This window comes from Oreochromis aureus, linkage group 3 (assembly GCF_013358895.1).
Source record: "Oreochromis aureus strain Israel breed Guangdong linkage group 3, ZZ_aureus, whole genome shotgun sequence".
NCBI lineage: Eukaryota > Metazoa > Chordata > Actinopteri > Cichliformes > Cichlidae > Oreochromis > Oreochromis aureus.
The window spans coordinates 27,373,564-27,386,799 of NC_052944.1; the positions used below are offsets into that span (position 1 = coordinate 27,373,564).

General features: G+C 39.5%; 2 protein-coding genes across 3 annotated transcripts; one reads left to right on the forward strand and one right to left on the reverse strand.

Annotated features, from left to right (window-relative positions):
• Window positions 1–3,964: 3,964 nt before the first annotated feature.
• Window positions 3,965–12,214, reverse strand: LOC120439092 (protein mono-ADP-ribosyltransferase PARP15). 2 transcript variants are annotated; one of them, XM_039609792.1, is made up of 3 exons: window positions 12,147–12,214; window positions 5,612–5,792; window positions 3,965–4,498 (listed from the first exon to the last, which is right to left on the reverse strand). In XM_039609792.1, the coding sequence occupies exons 1-3, from the start codon at window positions 12,150–12,152 to the stop codon at window positions 4,212–4,214; spliced, it is 474 nt and encodes a 157-aa protein (XP_039465726.1). In that variant the 5' UTR covers window positions 12,153–12,214; the 3' UTR covers window positions 3,965–4,211. The 2 variants fall into 2 exon arrangements, with proteins under 2 accessions (XP_039465726.1, XP_039465725.1); XM_039609791.1 differs by lacking the exon at window positions 12,147–12,214 and adding an exon at window positions 7,433–7,567.
• On the forward strand, window positions 8,410–13,201 carry LOC116310143 (coagulation factor XIII A chain-like). Its single transcript, XM_039609790.1, is given in 12 exon segments — window positions 8,410–8,735; window positions 8,847–8,965; window positions 9,044–9,151; window positions 9,243–9,417; window positions 10,054–10,192; window positions 10,505–10,548; window positions 10,551–10,601; window positions 10,784–10,872; window positions 11,037–11,190; window positions 11,694–11,854; window positions 12,530–12,666; window positions 12,859–13,201. Coding segments are annotated over 12 exon segments (1,581 nt in total). The 5' UTR covers window positions 8,410–8,467; the 3' UTR covers window positions 12,995–13,201.
• Window positions 13,202–13,236: the final 35 nt, after the last annotated feature.

Genomic DNA, 13,236 nt, shown 5'->3' on the forward strand with positions numbered 1-13,236 from the left:
ACCTGCTCTGCAGGTACTTTACAAGGTGTTTCAGCTGTCAGAGAGTAACTCTAAATCATATTTATGTATTAATATGGTTTTGAGACATTTTACCAGTAATTATGCTGACAAAAAATTAGGGGTTTTATGCTTCATCTGATCAGATAGAAATATTTGAGTAAATCTGAAACAACAACAAATATATTTCACATAAACCCATCCATCCACCTATTCGTCGTCTTCCGCTTATCCCTATCTGGTTACAGGGCAGCTGGAGCCTATCTCAGCTACCATAGTTCTGTAGAGGCGGAGCACACCCTGAACATACAGGAATACCTTCGTGTAAAACCTTCCTGCAACATTACCACACCGACCCACTAGGTGTCATTATAGAATCAAAAGTGTGTTAGTGCAGTGAGACGTAATAGCAATCCAGGGAAATTTGATATTCAAGTTGTTTTTATTCATGTTTTGCTTTGAAGAACGCATTTGACATTTAGGTTTAATTCATGAAGTGGCCTCCAGAGTGAAAGAAAACATACGTAATAGCAATAGAGCCATTTCTAAAATGTTCTAAAAGATGTTATTTAAAATGTTTATAAAAACTATGAAACAGTTTTAAGAAGTAAAGCACAATTATTGATGTACTGATAAAATACATTTATGTAGGTGTTACACTGTGTGTTCATTAATGAATGAATGAATTCATTCATTAATAAATAAAACAGTTTAAATTGATGTTAGGCAATGAATGATCTAGCTAAGAAAGACAACAAATTTCATTTGGATGTTCAGACACACACTGCCCTGACTCAGTGAGTGTCAGAGGAATGAATCCTAAAATCTGAACATCAGTCACAGTTTTTGTACCTATATCCTTTATTTTTCTTTCTCAAGGATTTTATTTTAAGAGCTAAAAAAGTATATCTAAAAATTCAGAGGGCAAAAAAAAAAAATCATTGTTGATGTAAGACATTTTAAAAACACTTTGATTTTTCATAATGCTACTAAACAAACTCAAAATCACATATTATTCACTTCTGAGGAAATGAGCAAATATTTAAGAACCCAATCTTTAGAGTCTAATTGAAGTAAGCTTAGTTTATTATGCATTAACAAATAATGACATGGTTTTTCAACATATGGTTTGAATAGCATTGTTGAAATGCTCATATTTTAGGTATAAATTGTCAGAAAGACCAGAAGAGACCACACATAGATGTTGCACTGTCTCAACATCAGCAGTGATCTGTGCTTCTTTAAATATGTCCTTCCCATTCAAAGGTGCTTCAGCAGCCCCGCCTACAAGGGGTGGCTGAATCACCCTCTATTTTCATCTCACTCTGCTGAGTAAGGACCCAGACTGCGCTGTGGCAGAAGCAGTAACACATAGTCAAACTTGTGCTGTCATGAGCAGCCAGTTTTCTTTAAATTTAAGTTCAGGAATTTAAGCACAGAGATGTTTGAAGATGGATTTATGTGCTGTTTAATGTTGTGTAGTTGAGCAACTAATTACTTATCCAGTTTTTCCTTCAGAGTGATTATTTTTATGGCTGCTCAGTTGATAGTAGGTTAGATCAGCAAACAGTGACAGCGTTGACTGAGAGTGGGAAGGAAAAACTCCCTTTAACAGGATGAAACCTTTTAGCAGAAGCATGCTCAAGGAGGGGCAGCCATCTAGCTCCCCACAGCTAAGAAAAATATATCAGTTTATAGACAATATTTTAACAGTGTGACAGTAATTTGAAAAGAAAAACAAACTACAATATCTCTTAAAATACAACAGTGAAGACATACAATAAACCTGAACAGAACCAAAACAAATATTAATCATTTTTTACTCAGCCCCAAAGCCAGATTTACACAGGATACAACATACTCAAGTACCCTTCTGCAGCAGAGGTAGTACTGTACTGTGTATTAATGTTCAATCATAATGCAAAACTTCTACCTTCCTCTGCTTGCATGGTTGTATTACTCCAATTGTGACTTGGGGTGTTTTCACACCTGCGCCATTTAATCTATTTAAATCATACATAGGTTAGTTTTCCTCCTTGGTATGGTTCGAGGTGTCCAGGTGTGAACAGTAATTGTACTCAGATGTGGACCAAAACAATCCCTATGTGGTCTTACTCTGATTGGCATGGCCAGGCTCTGGCAGGTGGTCTCGGTACAGTTCCAAAACTCCACAGTGGTTTGTTTATGCTGTGGATGTGATCCGACCCCAACTAACAGGTGCATGTTACAAGTTTGAACTAAATAAAGAAACTCCTGTATCCGTGTAGACTTTGTATTCTCAATCCATGGAGGTGCTGTAGATGTACAAAGATCTCTACAGAGTAGCAGCTCGCTGTTAAATAAAGATAAATTCTTAGTTTTCTCTCACAGCACCTTCTTCCTGTATTTAAAGTAGAAAGCTCAGGGCATAAAGGTACTTTATGTAATTACCCTTTAAAGTATGTAACTAAAAACTTCACTACCAGGGGACAGAATTTTACTATGTGGATTTATTGCAATCTCAGAAAATTGATTCAGATCCAGATCAGATCCACTTCTTTGGATTTTGTTACCTGGAATTTTCGGCATTTGTGTGTCAAAATTTTCAAATCTGTGCTTCTCTTTAAATGTTAATATGTCTTTTTAACCAGCCTGATCTGTTTGTCTCCTTGTGAGGCTTTAAATTTCTTCCAGGCCACTGTGACAAATAAAAATGTAAGAAAGTGTTCTTAAATGAAGCTTTCAGTTAGTCGCTGCACCATCTAGCGGTACAAAGTGGTATTACATAAATAATTCAACGTGTTTCTGGTTCTACCTCAGTTTTGCATTCTGTTAATAATCTTAGTTAAGGTTGGAAGATTTTTAGATATTTTTAGACCAAGGGCTTTACAATAAGCACCTTCAAAGCTACTTTATGTTGAATTAAAGTAAAGCTGCGATGCTGTGTCTTCTTAAGTACAGACTTAAAGGTGTGCATCACATTATAAGTTGAAATGACACAAAAGCCACATATTTGGCTTTTGTCCCACTCGGTCACCTGACATGTTGTCTTCCCTCAGAGGCTGCTGTGTTCCTGGATGATGAGATGGAGAGGGAGGAGTGTGTGATGACCCAGATGGGGATCATCTATCATGGTTCCTATGATGACATTGCTGAGACTGACTGGAGCTATGGACAGGTCAGAGAAAACCAGACTGAGGCTCTTCAGGACTTATTTACCAGTTGCCTTGTGACTGACCTGAGGGTTTTTATGCCTAGTTCAACGTGTTCATTTCCCATTTAGAGTAAAATAGACAATAACGAAGGTGTAAATTAGAGCTTGTGTCCCTGAGATTCTCAGTCAGGTCCAACACTGTCTTGGTATGTCTGGTTTTATTAAAATAAATAAATAAATAAAATATAAACTAATATAACTGCCAAAATCCTCAGCTTGGGGGTCATTGCAAACTCTTGGTACCTCAGCAGAGCTGGCAATATCATCAAGGACCATTCTCACCCCAGCAATCAACTGTTTGAACTATTACCGTCAGGCCGACGGTACAGGTCACATAAAACCAGGACAAACAGATTCAGGGATAGCTTCTTTCCCAGAGCTATCACCGTAGTAAATAAGCACAAAACCAACTGAAACTGCTTAGCCATACCATACTGTCACTGTCATTATATTATGCTGCTATTCATACTGTCATTATATTAATGCTGCTATCCTGTAAATATCATACTTACTTTTGGAAGTACTTAGGTTTGTTTTATTGTACCTTTTATATTTTACATTTATATTTATTATTGCATTTTGCACCAAGGGAGTGGCACTCCAATTTCGTTGTACCCTGTACAATGACAATAAAGGCTATTCTATTCTATTCTATTAAACAGGAAGTCTGCTGTTGATCACCCACCTCTAATTTCTCACGAATGGACCAACGTCAGTCAGTAAATCTTTATTAGGTATTGTGACATGTTCTCAGATTAATTAGATGTGATTCAAAGCACTTTACACTTGGCAAGGTGAAGATGAAAGAAGATCAACCAAATAAAAGATTAAAACCTGCATAATTGTGTAATATGTTTCCAGTGTTTATGTACATATATGTAACTTTTAATTTCATTAGAAGCAGCTACTGTTCAGCTAGGTCGGTGACAGTGACAATTCCATATGCAACTTTTATATTAGTCCTAATTGATTTTTCAGACACTTTCATTTATAAACAGTGGAAAAAACTTTTCCTTTACTCTCACTTGAATGTGATGAGGTAATCAGGGTACGCTTGGTTGTCATGAAACACAACATACATGCTGGGGTTATTTATTCTGTCTACCACACTGTCATAGCGGTCATGAGACTGCTGGGGGTTTCGAGGTGGAGGCACCTTCATGGTAGCTTGGCCCTGAGTGTAGACGCCTGTGAGGACTCGTGCGACGAACATTAACTGAGAACCATCAGCAGCTGGCTTGGAGTAGGTGGGTTGAGCCGAGTAGTTGGCATCTACAGCAAAGTAGGTCCCGTGACCGTATACAGTTGCTGAGGGTGAAAAGAGAAAAGGAAATTAACAACAGATGATTGTATTTACAGTGTAGTGACACAGAACTAGTTACTAGTTCACTAACCCCGCCTTTGTTACAAGTACTGTTTCTTTCATATCTCTCACCAGGTGTTCAAGATTTTAACTATGCAGTGGATTGCAGCATGTTTTATTAGTGCAAACAGGAACATAAAAACATGTCTTTAAGGAATCAAGTGCCGTTACTCTACTAGGCCTTCACAATCACCTGGGGTTTTAAGTGTTGCCAAAGCCACAAATGCTTACCAACAAACAAACCCTATCAGTTTTTATCGTTTTTTAGCTTTATTTTTTCATCGTTTTTATTGTTAACTCGGTGTCCCTGGGTCTTTTCCCGTGTGTTATGAATGATTTTTTTTTTGGGGGGTACCTGTACTGGTTTTATTTTGTTGTATTTATCTGCAACACCTTAAAGGCCGGACCATGAAAATACTGTTGGACATAAACTGGTCCATGGTGCAAAAAAGGTTGGGGACGGCTGCTCTTCAGGTCCCACCACAACATTTGACTTTGGGCTATTGTAGCACTTTCTTGTCTTTTTTTTAGCCATTTTTTATTGTCCTATTGACCCAGCATTCTATAATTTTGAGCATCTGACTCTCTAGAACAGAGACGTTCATTGTTGACTCAATGACTCTAAGGTGCCCAGGTCTTGTGGCTGCAAAATAAAAAATGCAACCCTTCCAAATAAACCATACTTTTCCAGTTTTTTTTTTCCCCAGGCCAATAGCTTGCCAAAGCTTTTCTTTTTATAAACACACCCATATGTCTCTGTGGTGCAATTGTTTAGTGCATTTGGCTGTTAACTCACAGGCTGGCGATTTCAGAAGACCCAGGGATGTAGTCTCTATGCTTAGAAGTCAAGCAATATTCTATTTTCACAGAGTTCTACCAAAGCAGGTGGAGGCATAATCACCCAGAGAAGAGCTGCTTTATAACAAGCTTTAAAACTCTAAAACCATAAAGAACACCAATCTTTCCATTAAGGAATATAAAGAATATAAGAAAGAAAGAACCATTTCTAACACAAAGTTTTGGTTCAGTAAATGTGGACTCTATAATAAGATTATCACCATTTTGCCCAGCAAAGCTCCTGTTGAATCCAGTTTTCACTATGGAGTCACAGTTTTCCCGGGTCGTCCCGTGGTACAGAAGTTTCTTCCCTGCTCCTCCCTCCTGTGCGTTCTTATCAGAAATGTGCTTCTTCTGGGCTTCATAGGTGCGCCGCAGGTGAACGTTCTGCAAACGCTCAATCTGACAAGAGAGAAGAAGGACAAAGGATCAAGGAGCTGCCTAACAAGATAATCCAGGATATTAATTACATCTGAGGGGTAGTTCAAACTATGTCATCATAGTGATGACATAGTTTCAATGGTGGACTGAAAGTAAAATCCTCCTAAAATCCCAAATGAATGCTGAAATAAATAAACACAATTTAATTAAATAAATCATCTTTTAAAAGAGGAAATTATTTTATTTGTAAAATGTGACATTGACTGATTTGGAATTAAATTTTAATATTATTTTATTCTTCCCTTTTCTGTATAAATGTTTTATATTACTGATAAAAGAAGTTTTCGTATCACTGAATGTGGGAGTGAAGCTGTGGAACAGACTTGGTGTTTGAGTTCCTCACTAAGTCTGTTCCACAGTTTGTCTCTGTTCCCCGTCATGTTGTCAGTCTTCATGTCCTACTGCCATGTACCCCCCATGTGTAGTTTACTTCATGTTACCACGCCAGGAGTTTTGTTTTAATACTTTCAGTTTGTAGTTCTCAGCAATAAAGCTGTATAAGTTCAAGTTTAGTCTCTGGAGTCCTGCATTTGGCTCAAACCTCTGCTTGCCACACTGCCTTTAATGAAGCACGTAAAAGGAAAAAAGATGTTAATGGTATCATGTGTGAATAAAACCAAAACTTGCAATGGAGCCCATCTGACAATAATGTAATACTTCTTTTAATTACAATGATCCAACCTTATCAGCTGATCTAGTATTTTTATATTTTTTGTTTAAATGTGAACTTTTGATGGTTGCTTTCATGTTTCACAATTATTTTTGCAACCATCTTTACTACAAGTAGTTTTTTTAGTTTCTTTCTTCTCACCTGGGAGATTCTCAAGTCGTTTCAGCTTCGTCGTCTGTCTGTTCAGTGATCGTGTGGCCACCATTGTCAGTAGATTAACCTCCCATGTGAGTCCCTGTGCGTCTTTTATTCCTTTTGTTAATTCGTTGTTTTCCAGTTGGTGGTTGGCTGCTCTGGGAAGTCTTTCCCAGTTACCGTTATGTGCCAGGATGCACCAAACGACTCGGAGGTACAAATCCTCCTCCTCCCTGACTCTCACCTCATTAGCAAGGCTCATGTACAGACACTGACTCATTTTCTGCATCACCCGGGTGACCCCGTCTTTTAGCCCGCTCACTGTTAGGGTGCCAGACTGATCAGTTTGCATGAATAAACCCTCAGACTCCACCAGCTCCTTCAGCTCCATCATGTCATCCTGGCTGAGGAGTTCCAGTTCCTCCTTTGAGAAAGTGTTACTGTGTTTGATATTGATGCTTCAGCTTTTCCATGGCATTGTTAACGTTCTTTTTGGAAAGACCCAGAAATGTGAAGACAGACTGCTGACTTGTGGAGCTTTGGAGTTTGTCATCGGTGAGTCAAACCCACTAAGTACTACTCCTATCTGACATTCTCTGTGGTCCCCATGGAGCAGGTGGTAAAGTAGTTTTAAAGTAAACAACTAAGGGCTTAAAGGTACTTTTTGTAATAACCCTTTACAGTATTTAACTAAAAACATCACTACCAGGGGATAAAATTTTACCAGATAGATGTGTTGAAATGCAAGAAACTTGATTCAGAAGCAGATCAGATTCACTTTTTAGGATTTCCTTACCTGGATTATTGGGCATGGATCAAGCCGGGGTGTTGACATTTTCAAATCTGTGCTTCTCTTCAAGTTTTAATATTTCTTTTCAACCAGCCTGATCTGTTTCTCTCCTCGTGAGGCTTTAAATTTCTTCCAGGCCACTGTGACAAATAAAAATTCAAGGTGTTCTTAAATGAAGCTTTCACTGATTCGCTGCACCATCTAGCGGTACAAAGCGGTATTACATGCAAAATTCAACATGTCTCTGTTGCTGATCTGCAGAGCTCCTTCAGTGACAGACTGTTGCATCCTAGATGCATGAAGGAGCGTTTCCACAGGTTCTTCCTCCCTGCAGCTGTCAGACTGTACAATCAAAACTGTTCCCAACAAACACAGATGTTTACATCAGCACTGTAACTTGCACTATTTTCTCAACCGACTCACACTACAACCTGGGTTTGCCTCTTATCTGTATTTAATTTTATTTAATTTTAATAAAGGTACAATACTCTGTTTTTGGTAACTATAGTCCTTGATGTAAATATATAAAAAATTGTGTATGTTGCTGTTCTGTGTCCTGTTTGTTGTGTATGTGTCTTTCTTGCTGCTGTTACAACCAAATTTCCCCTTGTGGGACAATTAAAGGATTATTCTATTTCTATTCTTTGTTCTACCTCAGTTTTGCATTATTTTTATAATGTTAGTTAAGTTTCGAGTATTTCTAAATATTTTCAGACAAAAGGCTTTATGTGTCCTTGACCCAACGCAGCTGATTTAAATGGCTACATTACCTCCTCAACATGTCTTGAAGTTCTCCTGAGGCCTGGTAATGAACTATTCATTTGATTCAGGTGGGTTGACCCAGGGTGATATCAAAAAAAAAAAAAAAAAAGACACCGGGCCTTGAGGCCTGGAGTTCCCCACCCCTGCTTTAGATAACGTGTGTTTGGGAACCACAGTTTTTTTAATTATTATTATTGCTTTAGGAACCATCAGAGCAGACCTGCCTAAACATAAATTATCAGAATATATTTACTTAAAGGTGATCATGTAAATGTGCTGATGTTTGCTGCTCCCTCAGGCTCCAGCCCTCAGTTCAGCAAGGGCACCTACGTCCCTGTCTTCCCCACAAGGGAGCGTCAGACCACCTGGGAAGGCCGCATCACAAACACCTCTGACAACGTGGTCACCATGGCCATCACCCCAGCAGCAAACTGCATTGTGGGGAAGTACCAGATGTATGTTGCCGTGGTGACACCTTATGGCATCCGCAGGACCAGGAAGGAAAGCAGCAGGGACATGTACATCCTCTTCAATCCCTGGGCGGCAGGTGTGTTGTGTTGTTTTGTTTTTTTACGTGTGTGTCTTTGAAAGTCTGAAATGTAACATCACAGATTGGCTTTCGTCCTACTCAAGCACCCGACATGTTGTCTTCCTTCAGAGGATGCTGTGTTCCTGGATGATGAGACGGAGAGGCAGGAGTGTGTGATGACCGAGATGGGGATCATCTATCACGGCGCCTATGATGACATTGCTGAGAGGGACTGGAACTATGGACAGGTAGGAGAAAACAAGACTGAGGCACTTCAGGGTTCATCAGTTAAGTCTTATGACTGACCTGCAGGTTTTTATGCCTAGTTCAACTATGGAATCCTGGATGCCTGTCTGTACATCATGGACCGGGCTGAGATGCCCATCACCAACAGAGGAGAACCCATCAAGGTTGTCAGAGTAGCCTCTGCCATGGTGAGAGCAATGCTAATATGAGTGCTGCTTTCCCTTACCCTGTGTTTAATCAGAGCAGTGGATATCTAAAGCCTGGTCTTTTTCCTTGCAGCTGAACTCTCGGGATGATGAAGGCGTGTTGGTGGGGAACTGGAGTGGTGACTACACCTACGGAGTGGCGCCCACTTCCTGGACCGGCAGCATGAACATCCTGCTCACCTACAACAGCAGCAAGATGCCTGTCTGCTACGCTCAGTGCTGGGTGTACGCTGCAGTTTTCAACACCTGTGAGAGCTTTACTGGATCCAAGTAGCTCAAAAATAACTGTCAATTTCAAACTATTTAGCTATTTATTTATAAGAACTCTGTGCGGAAAAACAAATCTGTTAAGGAAGGTTCAGCATAAGTTGGATATATATAACAGCATAATGGCCACTACTCGGTGACTGCTCTGGTTGGAAAAAGAAAAGGGAGAGCCCTTTGGCTCCCTTCATCTTTGACCTCACAAAAAATGTTCATAATAATGAGTTTATGATCTCTAGTTTCAAGCTTTATTTACTACAACGTGTTCATTTTCTAGTGATTCTATTTAGAGTAAAATAGACAATAATGCAGGTATTAATTAGAGCTCATATCCTTCAGATTCTCAGTCAGGTCCAACCCTGTCTTGGTATGTCTGATTTTATTAAAATACATAAATAAATAAATAGACAAAATATAAACTAAGATAACTGCCAAAATCCTCGGTTTGGGGGTTTAAACATGATGTCTGCTCACCACTGGCTGATGTCACAGTGGGTGCCTTTTACATACAGTCTCCTTTGACTCTGCGCCAGCTCACTCAGTTTAGGACCACATTTTTTAAGCTCTTGACTCCCGCCCTTGTTTTTCATTTGACTGTGAGTTCTGCCTCCTCGTTTCAGTCTTACGCTGTCTGGGCATCCCGTCCTGGGTCGTCACCAACTACTACTCAGCTCACGACAATGATGGAAACTTGTAGACTGACATAATCCTGGATGAAAACGGCAGGATCGATCGAAACAGAACCAGGGACTCTATCTGGTACTGAAACTTTCCATTTAACAGATATCCTGAGATTTCTTTACTTGCCTTGGTCTACATGTTTTGCACTCCTGTTGGTATGTGTCTGTTAACATACTTCAAACGGTAGTACTCAGAATCAGATTGTTTTATTCTCCAGAGAATTGCAACAAAATTTACTGAGAAATAAATTTACAATATTCTCGCAGGAGCACCAGACAATCTCTGTGCAACAAGATTAAGTAATTGATTCTGAAAATATACCTAAATGAAATTATTAGATACAAACTAAACTGGATTATATATTTACCACTGTTTCTTTTTTTTTGTCAGGAACTATCACTGCTGGAACGAGTGCTACATGTCCAGACCTGACCTGGCTTTGGGGGCTGGCAGGTTGTGGATGCAACACCACAGGAGACCAGTGATGGTGAGCAAAAATTTAGCAAGAATTCTTAATTCAGATTAAGAAGGTTAGGGAATTCTATAATCTCCCCCCCTGATTTTCCCAATGCTGTAGGGTTAGGTCAAAGCAATGTAAAAGGAGAGGCAAATGTTTTCTGTGCTTTGAGTCACACTGATTTTTTGATTTTTCCTTTGTAATCCATAAAGGCATGTACAGATGTGGACCTGCGTCAGTCCAGGCCATCAAGCACGGACAGATTTGCTTCCCATTTGACGCTGCGTTCGTGTTTGCCGAGGTGAATGCCTTTGAATTACTCTCTTTCTAGAATAACTGAGAATGTGTTTGTATTTAATGACGTCACTCACTGGTTGTTGTGTTTTATGACCAATAACCAGGCAGTTTGATGACAGAATGCACACAGTATTTGTTCTTACAGTGCCTATTTCTTTCCTTCTACAGATTAACAGTGATGTGGTGTTTCATTCCCGGAGGAAAGATGGAACCATGGAGCTAGTCAGAGTGAACCGAACTCATGTAGGCCGCCTGGTTCTGACCAAATCTCCGGGAGATGTGACTCGCCGCGACATCACGGATCAATACAAATTTGCTGAAGGTCAGGGACTACATCGAACACAAATGTCAGTGTTTCAGGAAGCAGCAGATCTGTTTTCTGTGCTGGAGCCTGAGCTCAGAAAGCCACTGTAAATGAAGGAGGAGCTTTAATATGTGCAAACATGAATGCAGTCACCCTGACATCATGAAATAATGAAAAAAAAGAAAAGAAAATGGAAACACTTGAGCAGAAACACACAGTTAGGCTTCATTTTCACAGTGATGGATTATCCTGCCCCGCCAGTCTCTAAGTCAGTGTTTAAATCCTTGGAGCTGAAATGCCAGGTGGCAAGTTCAAACGGGAGAACAGCTCATTGTTGGCACTCTTGAATGCTGTCGGACATCAACCACAGATGATTACTAAATGTAGACAACTGTTTCAGTGTAACCCTGAGTTATGCACAAATGTCTGCCTCGATGAGTATTTAATCCTTTATCTTATCTCTAACTTTGATTTAAGGAAATATACACACATCTAAGTAGAAATGTTTTTATATTTAACAGATAAGAAGGAGGTGGCCAGTGTGGAGTCGAAGAACTACATGAAGCGTCTGGTGGAACAAGCTAATCTCCACTTCATTGTTACGGGGAAGATCAGAGAGACCGGTCAAATCATCACCGCAATGAAAGTCGTCACCCTGCGCAACCCCAAACTCATCGTAGAGGTCTGAAATGATTCCTTGCGGTTGCCCTGAGAGGTCAAACGCACTGCATCTTAAAGAAATGCTAGCAAATAGAAAACCGCTGCGAAAGCACACAAACACAACGGAAGTTGAATAAAAAAACTACAGAAACAAAACAAAGAAATACCACAATCTAAAAAATAAATAAATAAATAAATAAATCATAAAACGAAATGAAGTGTTTCACAATTTTGTGATGGAAAAGCTGTGGAAGTGACAAGCTAACAGTAAACGGCTAATAGCAAACATATGACTCGTGGTTAAAACACGTTACCTGCATCCTTTCTTTCCTCTCAACAATGATGAACCCTCTGCTTCTTTTAAGTGTGCCTCAGTGTAGTCCTGCACGTTTCTTCACTGCTGCAGTTGGTCCGTCATGTTATCGTGTCCCCAGAAACACTTTGTTTCACAATTTATTTATTTTTTGTTCTTAGAGTTTTTTTCTATTTCCGATGTGTTTTCTGTGCTTTTGCAGCATTTTTCTCTTTGCTAGTGTTTCTTAAATTGCAGTATGCATCCTACATCACACTAAAGACAAACCTGGTTGCACTCAGGCAGACGGTTTACTTTGCTTTCATTACACGTTTGATGTCCTGTTTATCATATACAAAGCTGGATTTTATGGGTGGATTTTTACATTTCCTATGTGTACTTCAGGTGTCTGGTAAAGGCAAAGTGAGTGAAGAGATGATAGCAAATGTGGAGTTCACAAACCCCTTCAGCTTCAACCTGGAGAACGTCTACATTCGCATGGAAGGACCTGGGATGATGGAGCCAAAGTCCAGGTATTACAGGTGAGTGATGATGAACAACTCAGTTTGTATAAAATATTTCCACACAAAACCATAAACTGGTTTCAGTTTCACCTCATCCCATTGGATGAGATTTTATAACCTCCAAATAGTAGCAAAAGGAAAAAAAACACACCTATTTCAAAGGCTTCTGCGTCTTGCTTTAGTATTTTTGACGTGTTTATCTTTTCTCAGGCTGATCACAGGAGGCTCTTCTCTGACCTGGACCGAGTATTTCACTCCACAGAGGGCCGGGACAAGCAGGGTGATCGCCACTCTGGACTGTCCTGCTCTCCGGCAGGTCCAAGGCCAGGCGTCTGTCAACCCCTGAGAATTGCTACGTTCACAAACACCCAACATTATTTAGCCTCAGTTATTCTTTTACCACATATGGGCCTATATCATTGTTATGCAACTACAGTTTTTCAGCTACATAGCTTCAGCATTGCTGATATTGTTTTCAAATGCTGCACAGATAGTAGTCAAATTAATAGCTAGCTGCTAAATGGGATATATTTTATATAATATATATATATATATATATATATAATAGATTCAGTTTTGTAGTAAATG

Bases quoted from the DNA above. Each gene is read 5' to 3' on its own strand.
- LOC120439092 (XM_039609791.1), bottom strand. From the start codon at position 7,471: ATGTCAACACCCCGGCTTGATCCATGCCCAATAATCCAG. The intron at 5,793-7,432 runs GTAAGGAAATCC...CTCTCTTGTCAG, and splicing joins ATCCATGCCCAATAATCCAG to ATTGAGCGTTTGCAGAACGT. The intron at 4,499-5,611 runs GTGATAATCTTA...TTTCACCCTCAG, and splicing joins GAGCTTTGCTGGGCAAAATG to CAACTGTATACGGTCACGGG.